At 38.8% G+C, this 23,491-nt stretch overlaps 1 protein-coding gene across 1 annotated transcript in view; it reads left to right on the plus strand.

Moving 5' to 3' along the window:
• Positions 1-1,153: 1,153 nt before the first annotated feature.
• The window catches only part of sdc2 (syndecan 2), a 35,152-nt gene continuing 12,814 nt past the window's right edge, over positions 1,154-23,491 (plus strand). The window contains exon 1 of the mRNA XM_067411451.1: positions 1,154-1,554. Coding sequence (XP_067267552.1) covers positions 1,495-1,554 — 60 coding nt within the window. The 5' untranslated portion in view covers positions 1,154-1,494. The remainder of the gene's footprint in view (positions 1,555-23,491) is intronic.

Below are 23,491 nucleotides of genomic sequence, written 5' to 3' on the forward strand. Positions count from 1 at the left end.
ATCACATCCTTATGTTAGCAGATGGAAATGATTCATGGAAAAATAATCATTGAAAACCATGCAAATTTGCTTACATAGATAAACACAATGCGTTGCATTACTTTTCTCCTGTATCAGCTATTAGACTAATGGTTTATTGATTTTATAGTACCAGCATTTGTGGTTAAAAAGTATATAATTTTTTATTTTTTTTTAGAAAATGTCCGATGGTTTCTCTAGATTAGACTCTTATTCCTCGTCTGGGATCATGTAGAGCTCTTTGAAGCTGCACTGAAACTGACATTTGGACCTTCAACCCGTTGAACCCCAGTGAAGTCCACTTTATGGAGAAAAATCCTGGAATGATTTCCTTCATTTCTTTTCCACTGAAGAAAGAAAGACATGAACATCTTGGATGACGTGGAGGTGAGTAAATTATCAGGAAATTTGAATTCTGAAGTCAACTAATCCTTTAATTGGCAGTAATCTAAGACGCCACAGCTAATAATCCCAGTCTGTGAAGTCAGAAGAGGGAGTTAATTGGTTACCTTTGGCAAGCACTCAAGATCAGGAAGCACGAGTCCAATTATCCCAAAGGAATTTACTTCTTCATAATGCCTTCAAATGCATCGCATTGTTACAAAACCAAGTACACTTCATTTTGATTCCTAGGCAATGAAGATCATGGCCAATCCAGAGAAGATTAAGAATCACAAATAGGATTATTTATTATAATCTATGATGCTGTTACGCAATATGTGTCCATTAGGGGGAGATATTGCATTGAGAATTACTGTGCATTGACCTCGTTCCAGCAGGTAGTTTCACATTTTCAGACTCCTTCAGAATACAATTGTTGAAATTTACACTTTTGTTTTAAAATATAAAGGGGAATCCATCTCCAGTGAGGAAATGAGTCATTCGAACCGATTCAGACCGGTTTGGGGGAACCGGTTTAACCTGTTTATCGACAAATAAAAAAATTGTACATAATGAAATGTATATGAATAATTGGAAAGAAAGATAAATAAATCATTGATGGAGTCTTAAAAATAAAACAAGTTAAAACTTTACTCTCTCGCTCGCGCGCGCGCTCTCTCTCTCTTCGTCCGCGCGCCCATATGGACGCGCTCTCTGTCAATCATTGCTCAAGCTCTCCCTCCGTTTGACCCGTATTTTCCTCTCAGTCAGTCCTGCGGGTGGCTCCGACAGCAGAGCTTCACTTCTTCAGACATATGGCCGAGAGACCTCGCGTTAAACTCACCTTTACGAGACGAGAGCAGCTTTAAACGCACGCGGTCGTAGACTCGACGCGAAAGCGACCTATTTTAGTGTACAGAAGTGCGCGGAGGAATAAGCAGACAAAAAGCAACACGTATCCGCTGGGATTTGAGTCCTGTGAGAGAGAGAGAGAGAGAGAGAGCGCGCGCGAGAGAGAGGGAAGAGTTTCTCCAAAAGTGGAAACAGACGAGGGGGACGATATTTTCCGTTTTCACGAGCGAAGACTAAGGAATTATGAGGAACGTTTGGATGATATTAACCCTCGGCTTGACAGCCTTTCTTTCGGGGGAAAGGGTGAGTTTCAACCGGGAACAATACGCGGTTTGCTGGGGGGTAGTTGAGCGTAAAGTCAAACAGCCACGTTATAAAGTAACCAGTCAAACAGTGTTCCTCTGCGCTGATTCACACTGTGCGTTACAATGTGTCAAATGATGAGTGATGTGTTCGATACATGTATCGTGGCAGATGATGTAATGTATCAAGTGTCTCGAATCACAGCAGTGTTTTTCAGTTCAGTTTGGCATTGTTGTTTCACATAGAATACATTAATACACAGAATTATGATTTAAGATATAGTGTTGTTAACAGGAATATAGCCTAATTAAGCAACATCAGTGAACAGTATTTGATGTTTATGGCAGTTTTGGAAGCTTGATAGTTTTTTACTGGTGTACTGTGAATTTTATGGAAATATATAGTAGAGTCACAGACGCAGTTTTAGGTTTGATTAAACTTTTGTTGATGTTGAATTTAGATGAACGCGACATAAATGATTTACACATTTGTAATAAACTTAAAGGATTAGTTGACTTCAGAATTAATATTTCCTGATAATTTACTCACCTCCATGTCATCCGAGATGTTCACGTCTTTCTTTCTTCAGTCGAAAAGAAAAGGTTTTCGAGGATTTTTCTCCATATAGTGGACATCAATGGGGACCAAAAGGTCCACATGTCAGTTTCAGTGCAGCTTCAAAGAGCTCTACATGATCCCAGACGAGGAATAAGAGTCTCATCTAGCAAAACCATTGGATATTTTCTAAAGAAAAAAAAATAAATAAATAATGCTTTTTAACTACAAATGCTCGTCTTGCACTGCTCTGCGATGCGCCACGCATTCATGTTGGAAAGGTCATGTGTGAAAAACTCTCTTCCAACTTTAAAATCATCCGACATCATTGTTTTCCCTTTTTTTAGTCAAGTCCGTTTGACTTAGTCTTTGAACGTTCACTTTGTAGACTCTGGAGCCTACGTCACACACAACCTTTCCAACATGATTACGTCATGCGTGGAGCATCACAGAGCAGTGCGAGATGATCATTTGTAGTTAAAAAGTATATAATTTCCTTGTTTTTTTTTTGTTTTTTTTTAGAAAATGTCCGGTTTCTCTAGATCAGACTCTTATTCCTCATCTGGGATCATGTAGAGCTCTTTGAAGCTGCACTGAAACTGACATTTGGACCTTCAACCCGTTGAACCCCAGTGAAGTCCACTATATGGAGAAAAATCCTGGAATGTTTTCCTCAAAAACCTTAATTTCTTTTCGAGACATGAACATCTTGGATGACATGTGAGTGACTAAATTATCAGGAAATTTTAATTCAGGACCACAAACCGATGCTTTCAGGCACCCATTTTATCTGTTTCTTGTGTTCAGAGTGTCCAACTTCTCCCTTACAGTGACCAGGTGCCTCTCAGAGCAGCTTAACATGCAGAAGCTGTAAATCAGACACTAACTCTCTCTTGGTCACACTTGGCTCGGTTTGCTGGAATGTGAACACATGCGATCCTTGATGGTTTTGCATAGGCTTTCTCTCATCAGAATGGAGTATGTATGTTCTGGAGCATTGCAAGTGACGTTCGTTAATGTTTCGCAGGTTGTATTTCTGCCTTATTATACAAATAATTGGCAGTGCATGTGATGATGAACGTAGATCCTAAATAATCTGGTGCCAGTATTTTTTTGATGAAATGCCAGAGGGTTGGCACTTGCGTTTGTAATTCCATGGTTGACTGGCATGCTGGTTTGTACTGTCTCCTCCCATTGATTAGGACCTCAGTCACTCATTCGCTTTGGCCTAGAGGCATCAAAGCAGCAAAGAGACCCAGCATAGATTTTCTATACCAACATCATGTACACAGAGCAATTAAAGTTACCTGGCTTGAAACCTCCAGTAAGAACACACCGTCCCCTCCTCATGTAAACAAAAATAAATGTTTTTTCTGCGAATGTGGCATGAGAATGACCTCTGCTTTCTCGGAAATTGTACGCTACGAGTTGTGTTGTCTGCAGCCAGATGTTCGACCGTGTAATTTGTAGGATGTTTTGGTGGGAAGTGTGAACACCGCCTTCGTTCGAAATGGAGATTTTAAGCAATTAAGGTCACTGCACCCTTGTCTCCTGAGACTGATCTCAAGGGAATTGTGTTTAGTATCTGAAATAAACCACTGATACGAACATGCTTTTTTAAAAACTATTTTTAACCCAGTATGTTTTATCCAGTGCATTGTGATATTTATATGATGGTTACATGATTAAATGAATGAAATGCTGACCGTATTCTCTCAGCTGAGGCTGTTTTTCTGTTCCTGATTAGCAAGCCGGATGGTCACACATCCGCACTAACTCTGCATACTGAAAAATGTATTGAGTCTGTGAGATAAGGGCCCAGAAGTGTTCTGTAAATATTAATGGTTTAGTGTGGAATATTGGCTTTGGCTTATGAAATAATAATAGTGTAACATGTTGTGGCATTTGGCAGATACAGGTTTTGATTGCAAGTGATGATGAGTGTGTTAATGAAAACAGATCCATGAATCAGCGAGGAGGTTGTCAGCACCTTTAAACAGAGAGAAAATAAAACATCTTTAAAAATGACAGGCATTGAATTGCAGTCTTTCAAATCAGTTTGGCATTGTTGATTTACATGCAATATATTAATACAAACAAAATTGAGTTGTTTTTTTATATAATAACACTAGCTATGTTTTTCATCCACATTTTTTGATATTGCATAACAAATCTGGATATAAACGGCTAGATGTGCATACATTTTAAAAATGCACTTGAGGCGGATACAATTAGAAGACGATGGAAACACATTTACCAAATACATCCCTCAAAACCTCACGTGGCTGCCTCAGGAGAGGCTGTGATTGGATAACTGGACTAACCAGCGGACCAATCGTATCGCAGCATCTCAAATGTTGGTTTGGCGGTTCTGAAACGCCCGAGTCAAAGTCTGTCATCAGAATGATTTGGTTTAATTCCCTCCAGAAGCGTCTCACGATTGTGTTCACATACACCAGCATCCGAACGCAAGAGAACATGATAGCGTTCCGCAGTTGGGTTGTTTGTTGGGTTGTTTTAACCCAGTGATTGGGTTGTTTTAACTCACCAGTTGGGTTGTCTGTTGGGTTGTTTTAACCCAGCTGTTGGGTTGTTTGTTGGGTTGTTTTTAACCCAACGAATTGGTGGTTTTAACCCAGCATTTGGGTTGGTTTTAACCCATCAAATTGGTTGTTTGAACCCAGCAGTTGAGTTGTTTGTTGGGTTGTTTTAACCCAGCTGTTGGGTTGTTTGTTGGGTTGTTTTAATCCAGCTGTTGGGTTGTTTGTTGGGTTGTTTTAATCCAGCTGTTGGGTTGTTTGTTGGGTTGTTTTAATCCAGCTGTTGGGTTGTTTGTTAGGTTGTTTTAATCCAGCTGTTGGGTTGTTTGTTAGGTTGTTTTAACCCAGCTGTTGGGTTGTTTTAACCCAGCTGTTGGGTTGTTTTAACCCAGCGATTTGGCTGTTTTAACCCAGCAATTAGGTTGTTTGTTGGGTTGTTTTTAACCCAGCGAATTGGTTGTTTTAACCCAGCAGTTGGGTTGTTTGTTGGGTTGTTTTTAACCCAGCAAATTGGCTGTTTTAACCCAGCTGTTGGGTTGTTTGTTGGGTTGTTTTAACCCAGCGATTGGGTTGTTTTAACTCAGCAGTTGGGTTGTTTTAACTCAGCAAATTGGTTGTTTTAACCCAGCTGTTGGGTTGTTTTAACCCAGCGAATTGGCTGTTTTAACCCAGCGATTGGGTTGTTTGTTGGGTTGTTTTAACCCAGCGATTGGGTTGTTTTAACTCAGCAGTTGGGTTGTTTTAACTCAGCAAATTGGTTGTTTTAACCCAGCTGTTGGGTTGTTTGTTAGGTTGTTTTAACCCAGCTGTTGGGTTGTTTTAACCCAGCTGTTGGGTTGTTTTAACCCAGCTGTTGGGTTGTTTTAACCCAGCTGTTGGGTTGTTTTAACCCAGCTGTTGGGTTGTTTTAACCCAGCGAATTGGCTGTTTTAACCCAGCTGTTGGGTTGTTTTAACCCAGCGATTGGGTTGTTTTAACCCAGCAAATTGGCTGTTTTAACCCATCAGTTGGGTTAAATGTTTGCCAAACCTGCTGGGTAGTTTTAACTCCTATTGTTTAAAAAATACTGTATTTCTTACTTAAAATGAACCCAAAGTATGTTGGAAGTGAACATTTATTAATAAGTTTAATGAACAACCCAGTTGTTGGGTTAAAACAACCCAACCGCTGGGTTTGTCAGTTTTTTTTAACCCAGAATTTTTAAGAGTGCAGGAATGAATTACATTTTAAAATATAAAAATGATTATTTTAAATGATAATATTTCACATTATTACTATTTTTACTGTATTTTTGTTCACATAAATGCAGCCTTGGTGAGCAGAAGAGACCTTTTAAAGGCATTTAAAAATCTTACTGACCCCAACATTTCCGAACGGCAGTGTAAATGAGGCATTTTTTTTCCTTCTCCAGCGTGCATTTAAAGTGGACACGTGGGAGAAAATCTTGCATCCCACCTCTCTTCCCTGGAGGGGCTCTTTTTTAACTGTTCCACATTGCATAATCCTTAATGGTCTCAGCAGGCATTGGGCCGCCAGGCCTGTAAAGGAATCCCAGAGTGCTCTTGTTTTGTCATCAGCCGACTTCTCTCCCTGCAGCTAAGCTCGTCATTATTATTACCCTGTCTTCGGTTACTCCAAAGAACAGTGGCATTATTCTTTATCTTCTTTCCCAGCAGATGGAAAGAATGAAGAGGCAGAGTAGGGAAGGGGAAAAAAGCAGATATGCCTCGCTATGCTCCGATGGCACATGCCTTGTGCTTGTTTATGTCGGCACCGCAAACATCTGCATCACGTATGTGCGTTCGCTTCAAAGTCGCTCTGTTCAGGGTGTTTTTTTTTCCTCCGAGAGTTGGAGGCAGTTCTTTCACAGGGATAAAGTCATGCATACCAGTGGGAATAGACAAACAGCGCAAGCCGAGGAAGCGGTGGAAGACTGAAAGTGCTGCTGCTTTGGCCTGGTTACTGTAGACTGTAAGGAGCCTCAAGGGTGCAAAGCCGTGACCCAGAGCCCCCCCAATGTGAACACACAGACTTGTGGGGGAAAAACCCCCAGCACACGCTGCCATTTAAAGCGCGCTCTTTTTGCTCCCACTCTGACTGTTCTTGCTCTTTATTAGCTTAGCAAATGGAAAGTTCCTTTGGAGGTTTGTGGTTTAAGAACAGCGGCTGAAATGCAAGGGGGTTTGCTTTAACTGCTTTCACACTGCAGCTTTTGAGACAGACGCAAGTCTGTTTGACGTCATTTTGGTTGGTATGAGAGTGGGTTTCTGCACACCAGTTAACCACACTGAATTCACTCGAGGTTCATGTGAACTCATGCATTTGTTACAAACGCATGCCGACCTTAATCACTGAAGTGAATTGTGTATAAATGCATCTTTACATGTTCATGTTCACATTATTATTGTGCATATGTTCAACAAGGATGCATTAAACTGATCAAAAGTGACAATAAAGACATTTATAATGTTATAAATGTTTTTTATTTTAAATAAATGATGTCCTTTTGAACTTTCTTCATCAAAGACTCCTGAAAACAGCATTGATGATAATCATAAATGTTTCTTGAGCATCAAATCATCATATTAGAAAGATTTCTGAAGGGTCATGTGACACTGAGGATTGGAGTAATTGATGCTGAAAATTCAGCTTTGATCACAGAAATAAATTACTGTTTACAATATATTCACATAGAAAACAGATATTTTTAAATTATAATAATATTTCTGATTTTTTTACAGTATTTTTGATCTCATAAATGCAGCCTTGATGAGCAGAAGAGACTCTTTAAAAACGTTAAAGTCTTTCTTTTGAACAGGAGTGTTTTTCTTATTGCTGCTTGGTTTTGGAGAGCAACTCGCATTCTTTACACTTGTGGCAGACAGACGTATTAGTGGTAAAGACTTGAATAAAACAGTAAAGCTGGTGTCTTTTTTCTATGAGTTGTTAGTTATAGTGGTTAACAGCTGCCGCTAGTATTCACAATACTATTTACTGTGGTTGATACTCAAAATTACTGTGTAAAAAGACGGGCAGTATAGTGAGACGCTGTGCCTGAAGGGAACGTGTGAGATTCAAGTCTTTTATAATGGCAAAAGATCTGTGTGAGTTGATGAGTGTTGAAACCGTCACTGCAAGTTAAATGTAGGAACAGTGTGAGACTCCATCTTTGTGCTTTAGTGTGCGTTTCTCACAGTCTGATGTTGTGCGTTTGTAATAGATCTGGTTCTGCAAGAAATAAACAACTTGCCTCACTTCAGTCAGTTGTGATTGTGACTGAATTTGGTGTTTTTTTTGTTGTTTTTTTGTTGTTTTTTGCTAGGGTATAAAAGCAGCAATATTCTTCTACACTTTAAATTTTTATGCTAATTATTTTATGTTAAAGAGTACATTTTCCAGAAATATATACGCCACAGACTTGTTACAAAATTATTTGTATATTTGCATTTAATTTATTCATTTTTTTTTTTATGCATTTGCCGTTTCTTTTCCTCTATACAGTCATTTTATTAGATTTTCTTTTATATAAAATTGCATATTACATAAGTACATAAGTATTTGCATGTTTGGCTTTTTAACTCATTTTTTTATGCATTTGCAGTTTCCTTTCGCTGTACGGGAATTTTATTGCATTAAGCATTACATTTTTCTTTTGATATAAGCAGGAGCCTTTTAGCTGCAAAGGCCACATTTTTATGTTCTATAGTAATTATTTAATGTTTTTTTTCCTCTAAATGTATAGTGATTTTTATTTCATTTTCTTAAGAGTATACTGTTGCTTTTTTTTTTTAACACGAGTTCATGCCTCTTGCTGCAGAATAAAAAATTACATTGTGATATTTTTTTTTCTCAACTCTTTGGTAAAGGAACTTGCTGTCTGTAAAGTACAGATAGTTAGACATGCTGTCAGCAGGTCACACACTGTTTTGATGAACCTGTGAACCACAGATTCCTCCGGATTGCTTCTGCTAAAATATGTGAGCAGTCTTTAACATATATGAATGCACTGAATTAAATGCACAAATCATTTCAATAATTAACCATATGTGAGGTTGATATTTTCCCAGCGTGTATTCATGCGTTTTTTTCATTTCCACATGCACCACATGTTACTGACAAGTGGCTTTTATGGGAAGTGTTATAAACCGTATCTGCACTTCTTTACACACGTTTTCTCTCCATTGCTTCAGTGCATTTGGCTTTGTATAAAACACACTCAAGAATACGATGAGGTTTTTGAGGTGATGTTGAAGAGACTTCTGAACTTTGTGAAATCTGGTCCCTTCCATCGATTTCACTGATACTGTGGCTGCAACTATATCGAAACTGTTTTCACATGATCAGACCTCGAGTGGGTACGTCGCATGGAAAGCGATTGCGGCAGTGAGACGAGCGGCCCAAGAGGAGGTTTTGTTGATCTTTAATCAATTGTGGTTCAGAAAGCATACTGACCCTTCGGGAGTTTTGATGTGCTCGGATGCATTAATTCGACAGCCCCACGCGCCGCTGTTAATCTGGCCTAATGCAGCCTGTTAACACCCGTTTATGTGCTGAAAACTGCACTCTGAGCTCTTTCTCGTCCAGTAGCCTTCAGTCACACTGTTGAAATGAGAAAAGGGCGAAGAGCCGGTCCAAATGAGTGCGTTGTCATTGTTCGCGAGAATGAAATTGACACGCTCAGCACTGAACCGGCCCTCAAGAACCAGACTGTGGAAAATGGTGCAGAAGAAAAGGTTCTGCATAGAATCTTACAGGTTCCGTCAGGTGCTTCATGAAAGATATACTCATGTTAAGAAATAATGTGCACTTTTATTTATTATTATATATTTTTAAGCGTTTGAAAAAAGATGCAAAAGTTTTCAAAACCAACATGAATACACAGAGTATGTTGCTAGGCACATGTGTTTTAAACTACAGATTTGTTTTTCATTTCCTTTATTGTGGACTCTCTTAATTTGATATTGACCCATCCATAACATTCAGCATGTGTCCTTTGTTATTGCATATAGGCCCCGTAGGACACTAACCATTGCTTTCTGGCACTGTGAGCTTCCTTTTGTTGTTTTCTGAATCTGTTCCTGCTTTATATCACCGTCGTCAAACACCTCAGCCTATATCGCTTTGTTTTCTTTTTCATGCTGCACTGACAGAACAAATCAGACACATTCAATACTGAGATCACAAACATATTTCTGTGTATTTGTGGCTCCTTTCATGGAAAAACGGAGTAAATGTGAACATGGCTTGTATTACAAGGTACAATTAACTAAGTGTTGACTCTACGTTGTGTACACTAATAAACGTCACATTTTGTGTTTCCTCTTTGGCCACTAGACTTTCTGTTACCATTTGTCCTGACAAACATCTAGCTTTAGCGATCAATTGTGCCTTTAAAGTGTCTCATTGTTTCCATACAACAACCAAAATGAGCCTTATCAGCAAACATTAGACCAGACTGGCTCTCGGTGCTGATTTGAAGGCAAGCTAGTCATATGGCGAAAGGGGTTTTCAATGCTTCTGGGACTGGAAAAGGCGACTGGTTCAAACCACACACATTCCTTTTGAATTACAGCAAGGCGAGCAGGGCAGAACAGCGTGTGAGGTTTGGCCGAGATTTGAAGCTTGTTTCTTGTGGTGCATGTCCTGATAAACTCTGCTGCGTCGGCGGTCTAACGGGACGAACCATCGCCTCCTTTTCCTCCTATTGCTCATCATCAAAGATTTAAAGCACAGACAAGCTCTGGGACAGGACCTATTTCTGTTTGCCAAAGCTGAATTATTTAAATAGAATGAAATATGTTTAAAATTGGCCGAATGCTTTGAGAATCCTCTCATTTCTGTTGTCAGGAAGACTAGATATATGTAAAATCAGTTTTCTTTATGAAATATGGTCCAAACTGGAGTTGCAAGACTCTGGATAAATTAAGAAAAACTATTTTTCTTCCACGATTCTGAATGGAGAACTAAACAAAATAACATGAACATTTACTAGATGTTCTGACAAAATGTGAATTGCTGCAGTCTATTTGAAGATATGTAATTAATTTGAATTAGTTATTTTTTGAAGAAAAAAATAAGTTTGAATGAATGATTCAGGGTCTCACTCATAAAGACTTCACTTGTTTCATTACCAGATAAATCAGCGTTTTTGAATGAATATGTTGAATGAATGATTCAATGACTCACTCATAAAGACTTCACTTGTTTCATTACCAGATAAATCAGCGTTTTTGAATGAATCTGTTGATTGAATGATTCTATGACTCAGTGTTCACAATCTTGTTCACACTAGACGGAAAAATGCTGTTAAATTTACAGAAAAGGCTGATTGAATTTTATCTGAATTAAATTACATTAAAAAGTAAAGATTATGTTAGGAATCTCTTATTTAGGAACTCCTAATAAGGATGTGTTGGAAACATACTGTATCAGTTATTGGCTGATATTAGAGATTACTTTTTTTTTTTTTTTTAAAGATGCATCATTTTGAGGCATTTAGTTTCATAGTGAATTGATTTAAAGACAGTAAAGGCTATGTTTGGTTTGATTATTGCATTGTCCTTCTTGACCATCTGGTTTCAGTACCATTCACTGAAAGACATATATAGGTTTTGTTTGTTGCTCCTTTAGCATGTGGCCTGATTTGTGAACCCTAGCAATCCAACTAAGCTCTTGCATGTGCCACTATAACCCTGATGCCTTCGTAAAGCTCTAATCCCTAATGCAACTTTGCACGTGTGTGAAAGAGCAGCATGGTGTTTTATCTACAGCACGGTTTGAAAAAATGGCCTGCACTTTATGACCATAGGCTACCAGAATCCACCGCATCTCTCTTAGTTGATTGATGGATGAAGCGAAACAACCGATGTTCTCACTGTAGACAAGAGCGAGGCCACTTGAAGGTGTTGCTGTTTCTGGAACAGAAATTGTAGGTTGTAACAAGACTGTGCTTTAGTTTGTGGATTAGCCCCAAATAATGGGATCAGAAATCACCACCTGCTGCTTTCTCCTGTGGCCTGCATCCCTCTTTCTCTTTATTAATATGTGCTACATCTTTTCTCTCCGCCAAAACAACATGCACGAAACAGATGGATGCCTGCGCCAGCAAAACACCACTTCACCCTGCAATCTAATATCCTGCTGTTCGGCTTTCTATTGAACTCGTTTGAAATGGGACAAAGAGACAACCCTTTCACATTTCATTACTTTTAAGGTCTGTTCTTTTTCACCTCTCTCAATTTTGGGGAAAAAACTTTTTTTTTCCCCATCCCCCTCTTCCCAAATGCCATGGCCTCCTGACTCCCTTGAGGACAAATCCTCTTAAGGCAAAGGTTGGATGGGAATTCAATTGCGACAGAGTGAGGATTGGAACAGATCAGCCACTGAAGCGTTGAAATCGCCTCCAGCTTTTATCTCTGCAGATAAGGGCCCATTTGCAGCGCCAAGTGATGAACAACTCTGGCAGGTCATCATTTTTGATGCCTATGTAAACGGATGGGCGAAAACAGTTTGCGTCAGCACAAACTTTCAGGAAAGAACTCCCACTTTTCGATTCCTATGCTATTAGTAAAACCTCACTAGCTGGCAGTTACAGGCCAGTTATTTTTTAAAGTATTGATTTTGTTTTTGTGGTCTCCTAGAATAGGTTTTCATAAAAATAAAAAAATAAAAAATAATAATAATAATAATAAAAAAATAATAATTGAATGACATTGTTGCAGCTCCTCTGATCCTGTTCTGTCAGTCACGCTCTGTTTAGTTCCTCAAGGGGCTGGGTAAATATAGGACAGAACACATGTTGGGTTAATTTAACAAGCACTGGGTTGTTACATCTGACCCAGGATCTGGGTAACACAAAAACTGGTTGTTACGTCTGACCCAGGATCTGGGTAACACAAAAACTGGTTGTTACGTCTGACCCAGGATCTGGGTAACACAAAAAACTACCCAAACACTGGTTGTTACGTCTGACCCAGGATCTGGGTAACACAAAAAACTACCCAAACACTGGTTGTTACGTCTGACCCAGGAGCTGGGTAACACAAAAACTACCCAAACACTGGTTGTTACGTCTGACCCAGGAGCTGGGTAACACAAAAACTGGTTGTTACGTCTGACCCAGGATCTGGGTAACTCAAAAACTACCCAAACACTGGTTGTTACGTCTGACCCAGGAGCTGGGTAACACAAAAACCACCCCATCACTGGTTGTTACATCTGACCCAGGATCTGGGTAACACAAAAACTACCCAAACACTGGTTGTTACGTCTGACCCAGGATCTGGGTAACACAAACACTGGTTGTTACGTCTGACCCAGGATCTGATTAACACAAAAACTACCCAAACACTGGACCGTTACGTCTGACCCAGGAGCTGGGTAACACAAAAACTACCCAAACACTGGGTTGTTACATCTGACCCAGGATCTGGGTAACACAAACACTGGTTGTTACATCTGACCCAGGAGCTGGGTAACACAAAAACTGGTTGTTACGTCTGACCCAGGATCTGGGTAACACAAACACTGGTTGTTACGTCTGACCCAGGATCTGGGTAACTCAAAAACTACCCAAACACTGGTTGTTACGTCTGACCCAGGAGCTGGGTAACACAAAAACTACCCAAACACTGGTTGTTACGTCTGACCCAGGAGCTGGGTAACACAAAAACTGGTTGTTACGTCTGACCCAGGTGCTGGGTAACACAAAAACTACCCAGACTCTGGTTGTTACGTCTGACCGGGAGCTGGGTAACACAAAAACTACCCAAACACTGGTTGTTACGTCTGACCCAGGATCTGGGTAACACAAACACTGGTTGTTACGTCTGACCCAGGATCTGATTAACACAAAAACTACCCAAACACTGGGTTGTTACATCTGACCCAGGATCTGGGTAACACAAACACTGGTTGTTACATCTGACCCAGGAGCTGGGTAACACAACTGGTTGTTACGTCTGACCCAGGATCTGGGTAACACAAACACTGGTTGTTACATCTGACCCAGGAGCTGGGTAACACAAAAACTACCCAAACACTGGTTGTTACGTCTGACCCAGGATCTGATTAACACAAAAACTACCCAAACACTGGACTGTTACGTCTGACCCAGGAGCTGGGTAACACAAAAACTACCCAAACACTGGGTTGTTACATCTGACCCAGGATCTGGGTAACACAAACACTGGTTGTTACATCTGACCCAGGAGCTGGGTAACACAAAAAACTACCCAAACACTGGTTGTTACGTCTGACCCAGGATCTGATTAACACAAAAACTACCCAAACACTGGGTTGTTACATCTGACCCAGGATCTGGGTAACACAAACACTGGTTGTTACGTCTGACCCAGGAGCTGGGTAACACAAAAACTACCCAAACACTGGTTGTTACGTCTGACCCAGGATCTGTGTAACACAAAAACTACCCAAACACTGGTTGTTACGTCTGACCCAGGATCTGGGTAACACAAAAACTACCCAAACACTAGGTTAGTACGTCTGACCCAGGATCTGGGTAACACAAACACTGGTGGTTACGTCTGACCCAGGATCTGATTAACACAAAAACTACCCAAACACTGGGTTGTTACATCTGACCCAGGATCTGGGTAACACAAACACTGGTTGTTACATCTGACCCAGGAGCTGGGTAACACAAAAACTGGTTGTTACGTCTGACCCAGGATCTGGGTAACACAAACACTGGTTGTTACATCTGACCCAGGAGCTGGGTAACACAAAAACTACCCAAACACTGGTTGTTACGTCTGACCCAGGAGCTGGGTAACACAAAAAACTACCCAAACACTGGTTGTTACGTCTGACCCAGGATCTGATTAACACAAAAACTACCCAAACACTGGACTGTTACGTCTGACCCAGGAGCTGGGTAACACAAAAACTACCCAAACACTGGGTTGTTACATCTGACCCAGGATCTGGGTAACACAAACACTGGTTGTTACATCTGACCCAGGATCTGATTAACACAAAAACTACCCAAACACTGGTTGTTACGTCTGACCCAGGAGCTGGGTAACACAAAAACTACCCAAACACTGGTTGTTACGTCTGACCCAGGAGCTGGGTAACACAAAAAACTACCCAAACACTGGTTGTTACGTCTGACCCAGGATCTGATTAACACAAAAACTACCCAAACACTGGTTGTTACGTCTGACCCAGGAGCTGGGTAACACAAAAACTACCCAAACACTGGTTGTTACGTCTGACCCAGGATCTGTGTAACACAAAAACTACCCAAACACTGGGTTGTTACGTCTGACCCAGGATCTGGGTAACGCAAAAACTGGTTGTCAAATCTGACCCAGGATCTGGGAGTTCAGAATAAGTGACACTAAAATAGAGAATAACCTTGTAAACGCAGACCTTTTTCAGGCTCAAACAGCAACATTACACACTAAAGAAAGTTGAAGATGTAAAAAGCGTAATAGGTCACCTTTTGCTACACCGCAGGAGTCCAGAAAGTGTTAGAAAACAGGCAGTGCTCGTCTCCTTAATGTTCTCAGGAAGACATTGTGGCATTGTGGTGCCCTACCCTTTGTTGCTTTTCTGTTTCAGACTATTGCATGCTCGGGGTTCTCTAACCACTGAGAGGTTAATGAGCTGAAACTAAAGAAGCCTTCCAGAGCTTCCTGTCGGAGAAGGGGAGGCGGGGAAGCAGGCGTGAGACTGGACAAAGCATCCCAAGCCATTCTGCTCCACTTCAGCAGCGGCTGAAATCTGGATTAAATTAAACTTTGAACTGGCAGCTAATTTATACATCATTGTCCCTCAGGCAGCTTGAAGTTTTTATGGGTTGTGTGGGGTAGTTTGAGCACAAAGCCCCGGCCTAATGCTGATTAAAGACAAGCCTTTATCAATGCAGACTCAGGGAAACTCTGTGAGAGAGGCTGGGGTTTGTGTTATCTTCAATCTCACAATGCCACATTTTGACCCTCAGTCCCGGTGCATTATGGGAAGGAGCTTTGTATGATTGTAACAAATCATGCCAGATCTTCCTTTTTTGAAGAAGAAGTGAGATTGTTGTTGTGATGCCCTCATGTCAGTGGCGTTAATATTACATCAGAGATGGATCGAATACAATAGGTCTTTTTATCTTGGATAATATGTAACTGACAGTTTTACCTTTGACAGGGCCTTTTCAGTCGGTACGTTGAAAGGGTGTGACATTTTCCACCTAACAATTTGCAGTAAAATAAATTGCAGGACTCAACAGTAAGAGGTTTTTTTTTTTTTGTTTTTTTTGTTTTTTTTTTAAATGCAGCCACTCTATGATTTAAGTAATTTTAATATTTATATTCATTAAATGTTGTTTTCTTTCACAAATCATCAAGGATGCATTAAATTGTTTAAAAGCAGTAAAGACATTTAAAATGACGTTCAACTTTCTATTCATCAATGAATCCTGACAAAAAAAAAAGTATCAATTTCCACAAAAATATTATGTTTCTTGAACAGCAAATCAGCATGATTTCTGAAAGATCATGTGACAGTAATGATGCAGAAAATCCAGCTTTGATCAAAGAAATTACACTTTACTATATATTCACATAGAAAATGGCTACTTTAAATCATAATAATATTTCAAATTTTTTACTGTATTTGTTAATAAAATAAATGCAGCTTTGGTGAGCAGAAGAAAAATCTTTACAACTATAGTGTAGGTATTTTTTTCTTTACAAAAATGTTGTCTTAGAACGCTTATACAGCTATAATGTACCTCCATACATTCATAAAAAAAACAATATAAAAGCAGTTAAGATGAATGAATGTAATATTTTCAGTGGCAGTGCAGTATTGGCCCAAAAGGGCGAGTGACCATTCGGTCTAGTGGCCTGAAACACTCTCACACTTCAGGCCATCCTGCTTCTTGACCCTACTTGTCCGCATGACATATGCTGTAGAGATGCCATCCTCCCGGGTTCCTCCCAAGCCACCACCTGTGTTTCTAGAAACCTGGGGGATTTGCCAGACATGTTCTGGCTTGAAAGGCGGCATTCATCCATCTCATGATGCAGTGCCAAGACTGAACAGCCAGAGCAAAGGTCTGCTCAGGAACATGTGTGTTTTATCCTTTGTTACATATTCATGTGGCCACATGTGCTTCCCTTCTGCTTCTCCAGGTACTGAAGTGAAAGTTCTTGAAATACCTATTATTATTTTATACATTTTATAATTACTTGCAGTGATGTCCGGCCTGGGAAAATTGACATCTTTATCCTTTATTCAAATATTACTAAACGATTTTGTAAGCATATTGCATACTTATTTTTTTGGTGATAATAACGCAATGAAACATGACAAATTGTGCAACATAATTTTTGTTCAGGCTGTCATACAAAGAAATTATGAACGCATGCAAAAACAAGAGAGAACCAACGAAATATTAGTAACTGATTATGTTGTAGTCAATGTTTGCTTTTTCCTGTCAGCTTTAAAATCACTCCTTTAAAAGAGTCTAGCAGCCTCTCTTGTTCTTAAAGTTGTGGCATTTGAATGTCTATCAAACGCTGACAGAGCAGAGCAGTGAGGTGCTTCACGCCAGACGGTCCAGCTCTGCTCATTCCGACTAATGCCGTTTAGCTGCTGTTCTCTCTGAGGAGCTTCAGAATGGACCCTGTACAGCCAAAGCATCTGTTTCCTAAAACATCCACCTTGATCCTTGCGTTCTCTGGGCTCCTGTGAGAGAAGCTGCCAGCTGTACTGAGCTTTCATTTCCTGTCTTGGCAGATTCATGCCTGTGTCAGTGCAAACCTGAGTGGTTACAACACCTTGAAGAGCGGTTCAGGGAAACCCGCTGTTTGTCACATTGAGGTCAAATGTCAATGTTCTGCGAACCCACCTAGACAAAGCACAGAATTTACATTTAAACAGTTTTTAGTAGAGCTACACGAACAGTAAAATGTTGTGATCTCGATTCAAACACCCTTGCAATCTTATTCCTATGTATGAAACAGCTTTGCAAACAGTCTTTTTAACCACACAGTATCATTATTTCTGTTATAATAATTAAAATAATTACAGAAGTACTGGGGTGAAAGTTTATAGTTCAGTTATAAACACTGATGTCTACAGTAGAGATTAAAATTGAGTAAATCACCTTTTGAAAGTAGCTTGATGCTAAAGATCATCATTACACCAGTAGGTGGCGACAAGAAAATGTTAAAAAAATGTTTGTCATTGAATCATTCATTCAACAGATTCATTCAAAAACACTGATTCATCCAGTAATGAAACAAGTGAAGTCTTTATGAGTGAGTCATTGAATCATTCATTCAACAGATTCATTCAAAAACACTGATTCATCCAGTAATGAAACAAGTGAAGTCTTTGAGTGAGTCATTGAATCATTCACTCAACAGATTCATTCAAAAACACTGATTCATCCAGTAATGAAACAAGTGAAGTCTTTATGAGGGAGTCATTGAATCATTCACTCAACAGATTCATTCAAAAACACTGATTCATCCAGTAATGAAACAAGTGAAGTCTTTATGAGTGAGTCATTGAATCATTCTCTCAACAGATTCATTCAAAAACACTGATTCATCCAGTAATGAAACAAGTGAAGTCTGAGTTATAGAATCATTCACTCAACAGATTCATTCAAAAACACTGATTCATCCAGTAATGAAACAAGTGAAGTCTGAGTTATAGAATCATTCACTCAACAGATTCATTCAAAAACACTGATTCATTAAGTAACTTGCAATGAGAAATATTTCTAAAGCATTTATTAATCTGTTAATGTAAATCTCAACATTTACTAATACCTGATTAATGGTAATTAATGTTAACAAAGATGAATAAATACTGTAACAAAGCATTAACTAACCTTAACTAATGGAACCTTATTGTAAAGTGTTATCATTTAATTTCATAATTCCTGTAACTTTAATATCGTAAACACAGCAATATTTCCCTGCATATATTTTAGACTGACTCATTCTACATGTTAATTTATTAGCGATTACATAAATTAACCATTATTATTATTGTGAAACTAATTAACTGAATGGACACCTTTAAAAAAATGTATTTCCATAACTTATTCAAACTATTTTCCACAGTTCAAATTTCATCAAATAAGGTACACAATTAAAAAATATTTATAAGTACTTTAAGTGCATCAAAATCATTGCTGTTTTTGCTATATCTGTACATTTTTATATCAGCAAAAATATTGCAAACATTTTATAAATATTTGGCATTTTAGGCCTTATCATGCATGAAAGAAATCTCTGCCATTGTTCATATATTATATTATATTATATTATATTATATTATATTATATTATATTATATTATATTATATTATAATATAATATAATATAATATAATATAATATAATATAATATATTATATTATATTACTAATATGATAATAATTGTGTTTTAAACCTCAGCACAAGAGATATAAAGTAAGGCTTTAAGTTGTTGATTCTTTCTCCTGGAGACATACGCTGATTTAATAATATATTTTTTTCATCAGTCTCTGATACTTGATTTGTATTCATTCCACAGGCTGGGAAGGAATGCAGATGCATGAGAGGTGTTTTATGAAATCAAAACCCTCCGAGGTTTACACACTAGTCCCATTTCTTCTTTAACCAGAGGGGACAGAACTGCCGTGCTTCTGCAAATCCATAACTTTATCTGCTTTAACTTTAACTGCTAATCTTTATTCAAAACATGACTGGGAGGGCGAAGCCCATTTCCCAGCATATAGCATTTCACCAAAAAAAAAAAAAAATGAGTATCAAAAGCTGTTTAACTGGGTCGAGGAATCACCGGTCAGGCGTCGTTGTGGAGCCATAAGATGACTTGGAGATGAGAGCAAACCACCATAATCACAATCTTGGATCAGAAAATCCACTTCAAGAGTTAATTATTGGGAGGGTCCCATGAAGTTTGCATTTCTGAAGTCTGTACGTACGGACAGACTGGACTTGAAGTGATATGGACATTTGCTTGAACAAATATGACCTTGAAGTGTATATTGGCAATCTTGAAGTTGTATTGTGATTTATTATAGGTCAGATAATAATCTAGAGGCTGTACACCTTCGGGCAGATTGTCATTTGTTTCTGTTTGGCTTGGAAACCATGAAATTGTTATTCATCCTCTCAGGGGAGCAAGACAGGAAGTCATAGCTGTAGTATGATGTGTCTGGAGGGGGAAAAAAAACTTTTATTTTTGCAAAGCTGAGATCATTCGTTGAAGTTGCTGTTTGAGCAGAAAAATGTCAAGGTAAAATATTTTGCTTTTTATGTCATAAGTTTACACAAAACTTTTAGGAAATATAAGGGTTTTGTTCTTATATGTTGCGGTTATATCTTCCTTAAAGGGATAGTTCACTAAAAAAAAAAGGTTCCTTATTGGCATCATTGGTTCTATGAAGAACAATGGAATGTTTTTATAGGACAAAAGGTTATTTAGAATATTAAAATATTCTTTACAATTAGAATAAATGGTTCTTTTATAAACTGTTCACTGAAAGGTTCTTTAATGGCATCAGTGTGAAAATTAAACCCCATTATTGGCTCTCATTGTATGAGCAGTGTTTCAAATTTTTCTTTTTTTATCTTCCCTAGAAGATATTAAGTCACACACACTCTAAAAAATGATGGGTTAAACACAACCCAAGTTGGGTTGAAAATGGACAAACCCAGCGGTTGGGTTAAAAGTTTTATTTAACCCAACTATTGTTTAAAAATGACTATATGTCTGGCTTAAAATGAACCCAAATTAGGTTGGAAATAAAAAAAAATCAGACACATAATTACTAGAGGCAACAATAATAATCAAAAGGTGAACATTTATTAATAAGCAATTTACTGAATGTTTAATTATTATTAATTAAACTTATTAATACATGTTGATTTCCAACATACTTTGGGTTCATTTTAAGCAAGAAATACAGTATGAGTATAATAGTTGACAATAGTTGAGTAAAAATAAAACCACCCAGCAGGTTGGGCAAACATTTAACCCAATTACTGGGTTAAAACAACAAATTCACTGGGTTTGTCCATTTTCAACCCAACTTGGGTTGTGTTTAACCCAGCATTTTTTAGAGTGTAGGTTTGGGAACACTCGAGTAAATGATTACAGGAATTATCCAGACAGGAACTGTCCATTTAAGGGATTTTTGTCATTTAAGTGGTGCTTTAATTAATTTCCTGAAATATAAAACTAATTGTCTTTTAACATTATTTCAGACCTTTTAATGGAGTCTTTCAATCTAATCGAAAATATGATAATTTGCTAAGATAACCTTTATATAAATAATTATTTTTAATGGAGTCTTTCAATCTAATCGAAAAGATGATAATTTGCTAAGATAACCTTTACATAAATGATAATTATGATATGCAGTCTTTCATTTTAATGTGAAGCGGTAGCAGAATGCTGTCAAATATTGTCAGAATGCCTTTACATATTTTCCCCGTCACAGGATCGGGTATTAATGGCCCCGGTCAGTTTCAGGGGCCGGCATCTCTCTGGCCTGGCTGTCCGTCCCTTTATGAGGTGTAAGGCCAGGTTACAGGCAGCAGAAATGTGGCCAAGAAGCCATATATAAGCTTGCACATGAAAGCTTTAGCTATGATCTGCCTAAAATGACTATCAATGTCTGTATTTGATGCATAACCTTAGTTAAGACTTTTTTGATGCACAAAGCAAGCCTGCAGCAACAAATCGATAATGAAAATAATTGACAACGAAGAGCAGAGAGTGACTGTTCTTTGTCTTTTGTTGTTAGATTAACATTAAGGACACAGACAGCAGCAGGTTTATTAGGCTGCTGTCACTTTAAGAGCTGATGCACGGATCCAATATACTGATACACATGCGTTTTCTTTCTCAACTGTTTACGTTCACTTAAGACTGAATATGTTTATGAAGATACTTGCCAAGATGGGCATTTTGACATCATTTTGTTTAAATATGCCTGTTCAAGCACGAGGATGTGAAAGAGAGCTCGATTTGCGTGCCGTCTGAGACGCTGAATTCTGGGCGCGCTTCGGTAACGAGTAACAAATTGAGTTCCCTTTCGCGTATTCTTGCGCTTGAATATTTCAATTGGCAAGGCTTAAACTTTCGTGACGATGCAATACTGTCCCGAGCATTGTTCACGTTTGTTCACATTCATGTTCTCACAATATTGCATTGCTAGAATTCATAAAAATATTACCGGCATTTGACACTGTTTCATATACTCTGATTTTTACTTGTGTTTGGCGCTTGGTGAGTGTTAATTTTAGGCCCTGGTTATAATCCTTATCTGTAAATGTTACAAAGTCTCATGAGTATTTAAATTTTGCAACCTGACAGTCTTGGTTAAACTTGCATTTAAAAGTGTGTACGGCATTTTATCTCAAAACAAAATCCAGTTTTCACTGATACGCAATGAGTCTTGCAATGAATCCACTCGTTCTATCCTTCACGGATCAGGGATAGAAGGACAGCTGGGTGATAAGCAATATTATATGGAGATTGCAATAAAATTGACATCAGTAATGATGATAAACTCTGGACATTTTTACCTGATACGGATTCATCTAACAGCAGAAATAAAGTTTATATAAATTTGTATTAAATCATAAAACACAGAATCCCCCTAAAATAAAAAGGAAAACAGAATTTTCATGGATAAAACAAAGCTAAATATAGCCTTCAAAGGACGTCGCCTCTGAATTAAGACATAGCTTTTATTTGTTTTCATCGCATTTATATTGCACATTGTTTGGAGGACATTGGTGTTTTTTTCATTTTTCATTCGATTAATACTAATCGATCAAAAATTATCAAAATAATTGCTCTACTTTAAAGTACATTTTGTCCTTTAAAAAGCCCGATCAGACCCTCACGTTTTGCACAAGGTCTGTCAGTGTCCTTCCCCTGTTGTTGCAAAAGTGTTTGCCCCTGCAGCAACGGCGAGGAGACCCTTCGTATCCTTACATGGGGCACTAGCCCAGGAATGTGGCGCCGGCCTGCGTATGTCAGACAGCCGTTTGTTTTGGAATCTGAGAGCGTATTAATCTGTGCTGGGCCAGTGCACTTGCTTCCCTGCCCAACATGCTTTCACGAGCACTTTTAACGATGAGAGCGGGTTGTGGACGAACGGCTGCCAGCGTAGACCTGCTGAGATCTTCGGTTCCCCTGTTTACTTCTCTGGATCCCAGATTTGTCGGTGATAAATGGTCCTTTTTCAGATTCTCAGCAGCAGCTGTCTCAGTTTTCTATTCGGTTTTTAAAAAATGCTTCATTTTTTGGATTCTGCATGAAGACAAGCCTTGAAATATGGTGTTGAAGCACTATAAACTTTCTTTGTGTGAATGAAGAGCCTGGACTGAATCCGTGGCTTTCTTTTTGATTAATACAGTCACCTCTGGAGCACAGAGCTGCAGAGGCTTATATGTTGGAGGTCTACGGTTGATTCTTCTTTGTGTGCTGTTAGACCGAGGATTAGAGCTCGATGAGCACTTCCCTAAAACTTCTAGACGTTTATGTAGCTCCTATCCCTTGATCAGTCAAAGTCGGCTTCAAAGCATTTCTTAACCCTCCCCGCAGATAAAGAGGAAAGGCCTCATGCGTCTCGCAGGACCGATGAGGAGATTCTGGTTTGTAGATCAGACCGTGAATGATGTCAGGTCACAAACGTTCCTCCTGGACGTGCTCCAGACCCGCTCGGGTTTGGGCTTGACTTTGATTGGTGTCCACTTCCTGGAGAAGCTCCCCTCTGCTCTTTTTCCTGAAGACTGTTAATTAGTTCCTGATTATGAACCTTAGGAAGGCAATAAAACCTCAGAGA

Source organism: Chanodichthys erythropterus, chromosome 15 (genome assembly GCF_024489055.1).
Source record: "Chanodichthys erythropterus isolate Z2021 chromosome 15, ASM2448905v1, whole genome shotgun sequence".
Classification (NCBI taxonomy): Eukaryota; Metazoa; Chordata; class Actinopteri; order Cypriniformes; family Xenocyprididae; genus Chanodichthys; species Chanodichthys erythropterus.